This window comes from Electrophorus electricus, chromosome 6 (genome assembly GCF_041902795.1).
Source record: "Electrophorus electricus isolate QZ-2024a chromosome 6, ASM4190279v1, whole genome shotgun sequence".
Lineage (NCBI taxonomy): Eukaryota > Metazoa > Chordata > Actinopteri > Gymnotiformes > Gymnotidae > Electrophorus > Electrophorus electricus.
Genome location: NC_137502.1, coordinates 22654091 through 22667754, shown reverse-complemented (window position 1 = coordinate 22667754; position 13664 = coordinate 22654091). Strand labels below are relative to the sequence as shown.

General features: G+C 43.5%; 1 protein-coding gene across 7 annotated transcripts in view; it reads right to left on the bottom strand.

Moving 5' to 3' along the window:
* aplp2 (amyloid beta (A4) precursor-like protein 2) overlaps positions 1 to 13428 on the bottom strand; it is a 43330-nt gene extending 29902 nt beyond the window's left edge. For 4 of the 7 annotated variants that reach the window (XM_027023672.3, XM_027023677.3, XM_027023678.3 and 1 more), the window contains exon 1: positions 13142 to 13427. In XM_027023672.3, the coding sequence (XP_026879473.2) occupies positions 13142 to 13213 (72 nt within the window). In that variant the 5' untranslated portion in view covers positions 13214 to 13427. Of the gene's footprint in view, positions 1 to 13141 lie in introns of all 7 variants that reach the window. The other 3 variants (XM_027023674.3, XM_081715997.1, XM_081715998.1) reach the window with 2 other exon arrangements.
* Between the last annotated feature and the right edge of the window lie 236 nt (positions 13429 to 13664).

Below are 13664 nucleotides of genomic sequence, written 5' to 3'. Positions count from 1 at the left end.
ATAATACAGTAATAGGATATAAACTGCAGTAACAATTAAAGCAATCAAGTATTAAATTACAGTAGCAATAACTACAGCTATATTAATAGTTACCGCAGATTATATTTTCAGATGTCACAGAGTTAAAGGTGTGGGGTTGTAAGCTCGTGACATTTGTATTCTTTAGCTAGGTTACAACTAGCTCCACCTATAAACATCCACAACGGTTAGAAAAGCTGGAGGTGTTACTGCACTCACTTTACTCTGGGAGAAGCTACCAACACATGTGCACATGACAAGAGGATGTTTGTGTAATATCTGGAGCATGCATACACCCACGCCCCCCCCCCCCCCCCCCCATCATCATTCAGCAGTGCTCTGATGACTGATGAGAGCAGCCTTTCATAGTACACCCAAGTGTCCTCCTAAAGCGAGTGTATCAGGTTTTGCCTCACCAGTCTCTTCACCCTAGCTTCACTTAGTCCCTAGTTTCTCAGTTTCTCTCTCCCTCATCATCATCATCATCATCATCCTCTTTCTCCCTCTTGGCCATACGATCCCCTTGGCTGCCTTTATCCGGCTTAGCGAGCATGTGGCTATCAGAGGATTACATTGCCGACATCACCAGGCCAGATGTTAATGACTGAAATCTCCACAGCCCATTCTCCTAACCCAAGACCACACTGATGGTGAAACTGCCAACTTCATCTCCAGTCAAAAACCCACAGCCAAACATGACCTGCTCTGTCCGTCCCCAGTGTTCTGCTCGCGGTTAAATATAGAACCTCTCACCACACGTGCTCCTTTACATCACACTAACCTCATGTTTTTTTAGTTTTTTTTTTTTTTAACGCCCTCATTATCACCTCTGTCCGTCCGTCCTGCACCCCCAGACCTCTCTCTTCCTCCTTCCAGGGAGGTGTTATGATGGAGTTAAAACAAGACTGACAAATGAGCTAGAGGAATGAAGTCAAACAGGCTGACACACCCCTCACACGAATACAACCCTGCAGCATGTGCATCACAACAAAGAGTCATTACCTTGCTCAGAACTAAATCCTCCCGTTAAAGGAATATTGCATCCACGGCTAACCACGATGAGATCAAGATGATTGCTTCACATAAATGACTTATAGCTGGTCCTGGTTAGTGCTCATTAGCTACTATGCACTCTGCCATTCAGAATGCTGGGACTCCACTCAGGGCAATTGTTCAACCGCCAAGTTTAATCTCCGATCACAAACCAGGAATGTGAGGAATGGTTCATTCAACTGCTGTAGTGGTGCAGAATATGCCGGGGACGAGGTTCACAGAGGTTCTGGAGGAGGAGGCAGGGGTGACATTCAGAACAGCGCGGACAGAAACATCATGGAGAAAGCCACTCAAGGACAGAGCATCACATCGATTCCCCTGCTAGAATGCAAGGAAGAACAAGAGAGTAGAAGCAGTGCTGTGCGCGAGTGCGCGAGAGAGCTGGAGAGAGTCAGAGAGAAGAGGGGTGATGTTGCCAGTGCCTCACACGCGCACAAAACAAAAACAAAAACAAAAAACCTGGAACTAGGAAAGATAAAAAATCATGAGAAAGAAGAGAAGATATGGTAGTGGGAGACAGGGAGAAACGGGCAAAGAGAGAAAACAGAGGAAGAGGTGAAGCAGAAACTGGAAGAAGAATTAAAAAGGAAAAAAAGAGAACAAAGGAAAGCAGACAACACACCTGCAGAGAGATTCCACAGCCTCGCGGCCTCCTTGCACACGTACAGGTACATTCACACTGCATGCACAGTGCGAGTTAGATTCTATGCTCTCTCCTGCCGTCTCCTCGTTTTCCCCAACCATGAAGACAAGCAGGGTAAGCAGCTCACGCTGCCTCACTGATCCTCCAACTATTGCCTCAACAGGCATTAAACAGCAGGGGAAATGCACAGACAGAGACACACAGACAGACACACTACTCTGAAATGCTTGCTTGAGGTGGCCCAGGGGTGGCCTTGTGAAGAGTCTGAAATGTACTGTGTAGCGATGGGTTCGTTCTGGCCATGTGGATCTGTATTACACATCTTGACACTAATCTTACCCGACCAAGACACTATGTTCACCCCACCGTGTGATGGCACAGGGATTGTCACCAAATCACATGAGTGTGGAAATAGATGCGTGTATGACGAGAAGCTAGAGCCAGGAAGAAAAAAAAAAAGTGTGAAACACCGACAATGACAAACTGTGCGATGCAAAGCGAGAAATTAGTGATACCAGGAGAGGTAGAGGCGTTACAGAAATTAAATGAGATGACGAGCATTTAACAGCGTTTTAGTCAAGTCAGCCCAATGCACAAAAGTGTTGCAGTATGTGTCCTGCAACATAACTGTGGTGTTGCAGGAGCAAACTGAGCTCTTGGACTTTTTGTTCATCACAGCTGCATAAGGCTCACAGAATATAATCACACACACAGCTTCGTCCACATGTGTTTCCAACTATCTCCCATCTCCTATGAAAAAGGCGTGATGATCTGCATCTAATGCCCTACTTCGATAACAAACCCACTCGTCAGTCGAAACACGATCCGCTCTCTCGCCATCTCCAGCTACCCAAGTAACAACATAGCCTTCAACTGAGGCTGAGTTTTTAAAGGATTTACAGCAATCTTTTTGACAGACTCAAGCTGGCTGGCCTAAGCATTTCCACTCACTGACCGAGTCCCATTGCTGAAACACACACACATACCAAGAATCTATTTCTTAATCTAGTTAACATTATCTAATGAGCACTGAACCGTAGCAGGGACATTTGGTGGTACACACTGAATTAGCCCACTTTGGGGGTCATTTTAGGATAATTAAAGAGGTGTTACTTCATGTATGTGTATATCCATTCTTGAAATATTACTGTAGAAAGCAACCAAGCTAAACAAAGAGGTGTGAGGACATACTGTGGCATAAATGTGTTTGCACCTTTGTAAATACTGGCCATATATAACCAGATACATTCTTTACGTGGTAACAATATTTCAGCTACCAGTTACGAGCATATGGGTCTTTCCGCATTCAAAGAGAAGAGCTTGGTGTGATTTTAAATAACTGACCATATAACAACAGGACAGACTAGACCGTAAGGACTTTGATATAACTTGGTCGTTGGATAAACTGTCATTTATCTGCAGCTTGCTATGGCAGTTAATGTCCGTCACATTTCAACATTAACATTAGCTAGCCAGTAAGCAGAGTTGGCGCTACATTTGTTTGCAAGTATCCATCATTTACATTGTGCTAAAATAGTGTCGCTTCATGTGGATGTGTGTTATTTTGGTATTGCTGTAATAATAAACATCTATGAACGATTGTGAAGATGGGTTATGGACATTTGCTACAAACTGGCAATATTCCTCTCAACTATTTTGCACTTCACTTAGCTAGCTAGCCGCATAATGCACGTTCATGTTGAACCTTGCCAGTAGCTAAATTTCAGTCTTAGCAGCACTGAGTGATAGCAAGTAACATTTGGTGACAGGGAGGTTGTTTGGTATGTACCATTGCTGGTGTATGTCCACAAACTACATTTTTACTGGCTGAAAGCCACCCTGTTGAAAATGGGCATGGGTAAAAGGTCTTTACAGTAGTCAGATAGGCACCAAGTAGGTTAACTAAAGTCAGTCATTCACTTTAACTGTGTCCTTATTTGAATAGTGAATACATGCTAGCTGGCAGTATAAAGTCACTCAGTGAGAGCAAGAGGCATCCAGCTACAGCACAGCAGCCAAGCCCCTAAAAAGTGTTTGCCAAGTGAGAAATGTTACATGTAAATGCATGTGTGTGTAGATAGATAGATAGAGATAGATACACACACAAACATTATTTTAAAAACTAACATTTTTGTTAATAGTACCAAGTTTTACAAAAGAATATAAAACAATCAAGTTTATGAATGCTTTTTCTGTAATGCTAACCACATAAATGGGCCTAATATTATGTGAAGTTAGCAAATTACCTAGCTATAGCCAACTACTACTGATGTTCCCACTAAATAAAACATGCTGTTGTGATTGTTTACCATTAGCTAGGCTCACTAATTGGCTAGCTAATGATCTTCCGATTGCCAACATGCTCACAAGAGATCCAAGTGACCACATATTTAGCACTATAGCTGTGGCTATAGGTGAACTAATATTTTGGTATGCTATACTGCACATTCCTTTTTAAGAGAGCAGGCCTCTGGGAACAAAGACATTTTTCTCAGCAGTAAAACACAGAAGACACTCCATTCTATATCTTCCTCCAGGGACTTCCACAGGTTGCAGATATTGTGCTGTTGACACATGTAGTTAAGTGGATGGTGGTCCACTAAAACTAGGCTTACCTGGATGTTTTATGAAGACATTTTAAGCATAGATAAACTAAATCCGACTAGCACTGATTGCACTTTAATGAGCCACCAATAATCAACGCAATGTGCTTCCAAGGTTCAATATAGAGATTCTGAAGTTGGAGATCATGACATCATGTTGATCTGTTAGTGTTACCTGTGAGGAAACCAGTTCAGTTGGTTAGCCATTTGGCTTCAATGACGATGAGATGCACACACACAAACACAAAAACTCTTCTTTGAGAAATGGCCTACAGTTTTTAGTGTTCTTTTCTGCCTCCAGTTCCAAGAATGGTGGGTAGGAGAGTGAAATGTATAAACCCTCTCTGGAAAAAATGTTCTGTGAAGACACATACAACAAACCAGAACACACCCTGTAGCTACAGTCACTGGCCATGTTTCGAGGTACCCAGTGTTCCAGGTTCACATGGACGACAGGCTGGAGTTACTAGATACCCCCGTTCTAGGCTTGTCATGATACCAAAAGTTTGACTTTGATACTGATGCCACGTGTAGTATCACAATTCTCCAAAACGATACCTTGGCATAAACATCCCACAAAAGTCCTTCCATTGTAAATTTGTAAACTGTAAAACTGTAAACATAAAACACTTATGAGATTGAGAACAGAAAAAAATATATATATATATTATTGCAAAGGACTGATCTTTAAATGGAATCTTGCTAACTAAAGCAAGTAAAATTACTATATAATAAACTATTACAAACTTTCTTCTGTAATTACGTTAAGGAGCTTCTTTGCCTGTTTAAGGTTCTTAGATAGGAAAGCCAGTGTGTCTGATCTTTTATTAGCCTTTGTTCTCCTTCGACTTCTGTTTAGGCTTCTTTGGAGTTTGCCATATTTTGCGTGTGTCTAACACAGATGTCGTGGCAGACTGACTGGATGAAGCAGAGTTCTGAGTAAGAAAAATAAAGAGCAAGAACATCGTTCATACCAAGCCAAACTGCACACCCGATGCTACGTTTTAAACTCCAGCATTTTACAGTTTAGAATTAGCCCGCAAAAATGTAACAATTACGTAGACTGGTGTTAAATGCTTGATGGCGTATTTGCGACGGGAACGCGTGAGCATGAGCTCACATGACAGGACGAGTGGCTAATTCTCTCAAAAACAATTCAGTTCTCAATGGAACATTTCCATCATCATTTAAGAAAATGCAGTCGTTATATCTGATAACCTGTTGTCTTTTCGGCTCTCAGTAGAGGTCAGAATACTTCTTGACCAAATACTCACCCAAGTTGCTCTTGTGGCTTGCCGTTTTGCAGTGGAGAGATTAACACCTTTTACATACTGGTGTTGTCGTATACGTTGTCTGGCCATCTTCATCAGCGATGTAGGCAAAATTAGTCGCATATATGAGCTCGTTTTCCCCACGAGTCACGGACGTGAGAAAGAATATCTTTCATTTTCAGCGTAGCCAAGCTCCCTACCTGGTTTAGCCAAGCTAGTTAGCTTACTGCTCCGTGGCTCACGTGATTCGCCATTCAGAGTCAAATTTGCATGCGAAATTTGAATCGCATACCCAGAATACCGATTCAGAATTGAAAAGTTTTGAAAAGTTTCAGAGTCGAATCATTTGCTACACTGTTTGCTAGGTTCACCTGCGGATCAAAGGTGCACAGGCTGGAGCATCTACGGTCAAACACGTTTCTTCTCGCACTCTCCTCCACACTTTGCACTGGGCATTAAGAGGCGTGTTTACTGCTGTGGCAGACGCTCTTATGCAGTGACATATTTAGCAGTATAACTGTCAGTTTATGTATTTTGTTGGGGTCAGCATAACTGCTGGGCTGAGAGCAGCAACCCATCAAAAATACAGAGTCATCAGCAAAAGATCTAGAAGGTGGCAAATGCAAACTATGTCAACAGACTGAATATAGACTACCTGTCCACCCACAAGCTGTGTGTATATTCGTATACATATATGTATTAAACCAGGCAATTTATTGTTTCTAGACATGCATGTGTGTCTGTGTGTATGCTTGCTTTTTTATGGACTGCTGTTGTAGCCGCACATACAGATGTTGACACTCAGGTTTTTCTTTCTCTCCCATATTTGTTTACATGCATATTTTCTATAACTCTGAAACATGAACTCCCTTTTCAAAGCGAGGAAACAAAACCTGTGTTGTAGTCCCGTTGCATTTGTCCGTGATCAGACCTTACTTTGGTGAAGGTGAGCCACACACACACACACACACACACACACACACACACACACACACACACACGAACGTGAGTTCAGGAAGGCACACTGGCAGTGACACCCAGGTGAGAGCTGCACTTCACCACGGCTGTCAGACTGGCCTTCATATGGCTACTACTGACTGACAGGTTCTTTATAAATGTTCCTTCCTTTGACCTTGCAGGCCAGTCATTGTTAAGGTTATCTGTCTCTCCCTCCCCCCCGTAGCTCTCTGCATCTTCTACAAATGCTACCTCAGCTGAGTGCAGTGTGTGTAATGTTACAAAATGATGCTTCTCCCCTCCCCTCCCCTCCCTGATGGTGTTTTAATTTCCTCTCACCTTCTTTGCACCATCACATAACCACTAAACGCAAGAGGGGATTTCCTCTTGTTCACCATTCCCCTTATTCAGTGCTTGCAGGGAAGACGGCACGTGTCTGTGTGAGTGCCTGTCTCACAATCACAAACACTCTGTGTGGGCGTACGTTTGTGTTTTCATAGGCCATGGAACCTAGCTGTTGTTTTCTCCATAACAGGAGGGTCAATAAATGCCAGCCCTGCCAAATCAACAAACCCATGCTAGCAGAGCCAATGAAAACAGGACTTTTTTTCCCTGCCTCCAGCCAGGAGAGAAGCAGGCAAATCACAGCAGTGTCAGGAACCTACTCACAGCCCCCACCCTCAATACCACTGAGCCCAACAAGGCCCCTGGTCCCTGAAAAGGCATGCGACAGGAGCCGACATGTCACTGGAGTTCAAATTGCTCACAGCAGAACAGTGTTATGGCCTACAACTATGGCCATGACAAGACACAACAACTGGACCTAGGGGTGTAAATGCAGACACATGGCACAAGCAGAGAGCTCAGCCTACAGGCGTTTGAGCTCAAGCCAAAGTTCTCCGGGAGTGAGCGCACACAACGAGAAGCAAGTCCCCTCTCCAGCTGCAGTCACGCTTGTAATTATAAGCAAACGAAAACACACACAGGCACGCAAACCTAGCCCCAACCACTGAAACAGCACATGCACCAAAGACATATACTGTTGAGGAGAACCTACTGTACAGCATATGGTATTCAAACAGAAACAACATACACATAAGAATATATCCACACACAAAACACAAGATGCTCCATGCTCCTGGCTATAAGGAGATGATATTTTATTCATATGCAAACACATGGAGGAAGGATGAGTCACCATGAGCAGATAATGATGCAGACAGATACACACTCACTCAGGAAAGGGCAGGGCTCAGCACTCAGCAGTCAAATCTGAAGGCATCACCAGATAAAACATTTTTGAAGCAAAAAGATTTACACAATTTTCCATATGCTCAATCGCAAGACTATGACAATCACATAGATCACAAACGCCTGTCTAGGTGACACACAACGGCCCTGTGCTACTGATGTTTTTATATACCACTTTACTCGTGTAACACTATTAGTGCTTACTATTAATCTGCATTAAGTAAAATGGAAAGTGCATGCACTGGCTGTGTGTGTGTAGTATTTTATATATATATATGGCCTCTGTTTCAATCCTTAAAAACGAGTAATGCAAAGATTGACAACCCCTGAAGGAAGCAGCAGCCAGCTGTTTGTAAAAGGCCATGAGTGCTAAAACCACAGTAAGACTTTGTGTTTTTTGCTGCTTTGTCATGACACATCCTATTCATTTCAATGGAAAGGTTCTGACGCGACCGTGCCATGCATGACGGGTTCCCGCGTGCCCAACATAAGCCTTGCCTCATGGCCAGAAAGTTCAGATTTCAACTTTATGCAAATGACTATTGCCGCTGCACTGCATCTAGCCAAATCGGGCAAGAGGAGAAAGGTTCGTTTGATGAGTGTTACAATGAATCCTTGTCAAACATGGAGAAGTTATCAATGGCAGTTTCTGGATTTCTAGGACTACAAATTGCATCGATTGTGTTTTAGAATGACAGCAACGAGTGTAATGTAACATGCTGGTAATGGATCACAAGCACAGTTACAGGGGTGCTGGCCATCTCAGAGTAAACTGTAAACAGGAAATTAAACAAGCCCCAGTCAAGCATCTCCCCTCATTAATATTTAATATCCAACATCAAATCAACATTCATTGTTTCAATATGTTTTACATGTTTTGCAACTATAAAAAGTGATTTTAAAGTGGTTTCAAATTTCAAAAATGATTAGTACAATATAATCATTATCAGAATTTACATTTATGGCATTTAGCTGACGCTTTTATCCAAAGCGACTTACAATTATGACCGAGTACAACTTGAGCAATTGAGGGTTAAGGGCCTTGCTCAGTGGGCCAACAGTGGCAACTTGGCAGTGGTAATCAGCAACCTTCTGATTACAAGTCAGGTACTTTAACCACTGAGCTACCACTGCCCATCAGAACCCTCTGAAATTTGACATGAGCAGGACAATGCCTACACACATGCTTACAACAAAACACTCCATTTTCCATGACATCTTACACATATTTACTGCTACTTATAAGAGGTTTTTAGCAAAACATAAAGCTTATGTACATTACTAACAAATTCAATTGCACAGCAAAACAATATGTTAATAGGCTAAACCTCTAGGCCCAAAACCCATTTACTTAAAAATAATAATAATAATAAATAAAAAAATAAAAAAAAATTATTATTATTTTTTTTAAAGCATTGGACTTCTACCCTGTGTACACCACCGATCTTCCTCTCTAGCCATGAGAGTGAGAGTCAGACTCAGTAATCAGATCCTGGCTCACTGCATCCCTGCTGGTACAGATGGTGCCTATAGAGAGACTTACAGTGGAGTTGGCTGTGTATGCAGAAAATAATTAGACACACACAGGCACATACACACACGCGCACATAACCCAAGACAGAGATCACACAAGCAGGGGTTTGCCTGACAAGTTCTTTAAATTTATCACTCTCCAATATCACATTATCTCCCCTGCTGGAAGGTGAGGATGAGCGAGAGAACAGCATGCGAGTGCCAGTGTGAGCGTGTGTGCCATGAAACTAAAGGTCCTGAACCCGCAGACATGTAAGGAATAGAAGACAAGATCTGACAGCACCATAGAGACGTCACTAAAACATTGGTGATTAGGTTTTCAAATGTGTGAAAAGCCTTTACAACAGCTGTCACAGGGCTAGGCCAGGGTAACTGTGTAAAATAAGTCAGGCTGAGATCACACATTGAGGCATGTTTGTGCATGCTTGTTGCTGGTAATTACTATAGATATAGATATAGATATATAGAGAGAGAGAGAGTGAGTGAGAGTGTGTGAGTGAGTGTGTGAGTGTGTGTGTGTAATATGATGTGCATGTGTGTGCAGTAAGGCTAAAGCAAGCTAAGCAGGTTCGATGCCTCTTCGATGCCAATACGACTAATGAAGAGAAAAGAGCTGAACACACAGCTCAAATGTGTGGATCAGACTGACCACAGGAGACTCTTCACAGGAAAGAACATGACATACTGTCATAAACCAGATTCCATCCACAGAGAAACACACCAACACTTTTCTTAGCGAATAAATACTAACCACCGAATGGTCACTGTTGTACATCAAGGTCTAAAAGCCATCGAGCACGGGTTTTGCAGACCCTAGCTCTAGTCCAGCTCTGCGCAAGCCCCTCTGATGTCAGACTCTCATATGGTCATCCATGAACATCTAGAGAGGCATGAAGATGGCTCCTGCGTGACACCTGCCTGTATACATCTTCACAGTTGTCTGTCTCTCTAGCTCCTGTCTCTCATCTTTCCTGATAAAGTAGACATGCACAGCAGTACCTCTCTGCCATAGTCACATAACAACCGGACAATTCACTCCCACTCGATGGCAAACAATGGGTCTTCGCCAGGAGCCAGTCGGCTCTGCTGGGTGCAGGGCAGTCTCAGAAAGCCCTGACACAGTCTGCCTGGGGTGACGCTATTCATACACACCTTGTGCCATCAGAGACTGCAGAAGCCATCAACCACTAGCAAACAAACATGGACAGGATGACAGACATTCACCTACTCTATTTGAAAATGGCAGAAATGCCTGCGTGTGCATCAGCCAACAACTCAGGACCTCATTAGAGGGAGCAAAGCTGGCCAGCACATGGCCCTGTCATATCAAGTGTACTATTTACATCCTAGTTTACACACAGCCTCTCTGTCTGTCTCCCGGGTGAGCTCCGCACAGTGCAGCCCGCAGGCCTGCTGGTCTGGGGCACGACAAGTTTTTACATTTTTTAAGACGGTGACACTCGCCAAGTTTGGCATCAAGGAGCACAGTGCCACGAGCCGAAAGAAACTCCGGTACAGGCCCAGAAACAATGCCATCTTCCCTTTAAAGTGCTTCCACTTACATGACAAAGTTGATTTTTCTATTCTTCATACAGTCGCTGTGAAACGTACCATTAGTGCTAAAGCAGGATTAAGCATTAACTAGGTTTTCTAGAAGGTTCTGTGACAGGCCAAAAGTTATTTAGTCAGAGAAGAGCAGGGAAATGTAATGGTGAAAACACAGTTTAAGGGGTGTTGTGTGGACAACACCCAGAGCTAGAACAGAAGAGGAATTACGGCATTTCCATACAGTCATAATCAACAGAACACACTCATAGTAAACAAGTGCATTGAAATTCAACATTCAGCTCTGAGCAAACCATTTTAAAGACTTTAAATATTAACCTATGCGTCTTCTGGTAATGGGATCTTTTACTGCCCCAACGCCCCAATTTTCCTTTTTTTCAAACATTAAACATAAATACAATGAAAAGCTAATACTCCGAGGGTAAAGAGTGCACTGTGTATGGGGCGCAGAGAATTAAGTTAGAATTATTTTAATAGAAAATCTTTTGAAAGTCAGTCAGCGAGTGTGTTGTGTGGATTTATTAATTTACTAAACAAACACACGCACGCGGACGTGCGCACATACGCCCGACTAGGGAACAAGCAATACCACACCAAAACTCACACGCGCCTCACAGAATCAACAGCCACACGACACAATCCAGCCGTTGCAGCCTAGACGGGATGTTACACAAACACTGCCATAAACCAAATAAGATAACACATAGCCAAGCATGCAAAATAAGTTGGATGGAGGGAGAGTGAAAGGGCGCAAAACGCCAACCCTGCCCAGGAAGTGGCTGAGACATTGCGCCAGTGTGATGTTGGGATCACACTGCAAGCGGCACGTCGGATCATAAATCTGCAGCAAACTTAAGCTCGACAATCCCACGCGCCACGGTATGCGATTCTGCACACACAACCAAATCTACCGCTGCCCGGAAATAAAGCAGCCGTCTTTTCACCTTTACTGCGTAGCTACATACCCACAGCAGGCTTGACCACGTGCTGGGAATACAAGACAGAAGGCATTTTTCATTTAGGAATTTTGCCAGCCGGCCATCCTCTAAATAGGAACCTTTGCCTCCGGCGGATATTAGATCAGCGCAGTTTGGAGACACAGGATACGTCGATCCAACAAATCACACCCTTTACTGCATAACTGACAGAAAATGCAGCCTTCAAAGAAATGCGAGACTCTCTAGAGTATTGGTTTCATGTCAAGTAATGGGCAAGTTTTCATCTTCACTGCTGAGCTCTGAACGCCTGTAAACCGAGGCCTACACTGAAATAAACCATATCGGTTTATTCTGAAATAAGACATATCGGGTTAGCAGTATTGCAGGTCTAAACGCAGGTCGATGACTGCAGGTAAACCATGATGACAATTTAATTGTTGCGGTCTTTTTGCACAACAGACTACGACACTTTTACCAAATATTTTTGGCATATTTTCAGACGCGTCAAGCCTCCGGGCATGGGCGACCACTCAGTCCGTGATCAAACGGCGCAAAGTCGGCAGGAGCGATAGCACGAGCTAGAAAAACGGCACGAGACATCACGGTGGATCGTTTCTTGGCGAGACATGTCACTGCTGTTTGGTTCTTTAAAACGTAGCTGGGGTGGGTAGGGTTTCTTCGTTATAATAACTGACCCACGCTCGGACAAGCAGATATAGGGTCCCTGATCTCAATCAATCCCAGAACGATTTCGTTCTTTCAAATATTAATGTTACGGCGTATTCTCTAGTCGATATACCGCCATCGACGGGAGCCTGCACAGCCATCTCATTCCCACAAATCGCCAACCTTCACTAAGTTAAAGAAGAGCAATTCACACTGTTCATCAGTTGGCATCTTGACCAAACATTCTTGTATAAAAAATAAACTATTTTTCTTTTATTGCGTGGCCATCCTAGAGCAGAAGTAAATGGCTTTCGGCGCTAATTTAATAATCAAACCGGGCCGACATTACAAGATAAAACCCTGAGTTGGCTCGTGAAATAATACAGCGAACGCGCGCCGTGTCTCGCACTCTGACGCGTGACGCTTATTCTGTTGCGAATTGTCGATATCACGCGCTAAGCAAATGGGGCCATTAAATCGTCTCGTTAATGTTCATTAATGAGATAATCTAGCTATGAACATGGAAGATTTACAACAAAGTACGTGAAAGCTGCGACAGGCCCCAAAGCAAACGGCAAACCAGTAATTAACAGTTTTGTTTCAACCGGCCGCGCTTGTTAAAATAAATCTGTAGCAGCCTACCTCGATATATCCGGCCAGACTAGGGACAACGATGCCCAAAATCAGGACAGACACGGCCGGGACTGAACCCATCTTCCGAGGAGATATCCGCTTCTACTTGGTGGAAATTATTCTTGACTGTGTTTCACTACAATAAAACTACGATAGCGTAATAAAACAGCTAAGGCTAAGGAACTGTTCCCCGCTCAGAGAGCAACGAGTCCGGCGATCCTTGTTTTTCACGGGAACCCCGACTGCGCGTGTCCTGTCTCGCTCACCACGGAACGCACTGCGATGTCCGCCCGTCCTCGCGCCGCCGCTCTGAGCAGTCAGAGGACCACGCGCGCCCCCGGGCGGCTCGCCCGGCCTTTACCGGAAATTAAGTCATGTACGATTAATCGCCATCGGCATTCGGTGGAGTAAACGTAGCAAAGACATACCGTAGTGTGATATCCATAGGCCTTACCTATCGTTACTTTGTATATAACATTTATTGTTATTATTATTGTTGTTGTTATCTCTGTTACTGTTGTTATTCTTATTT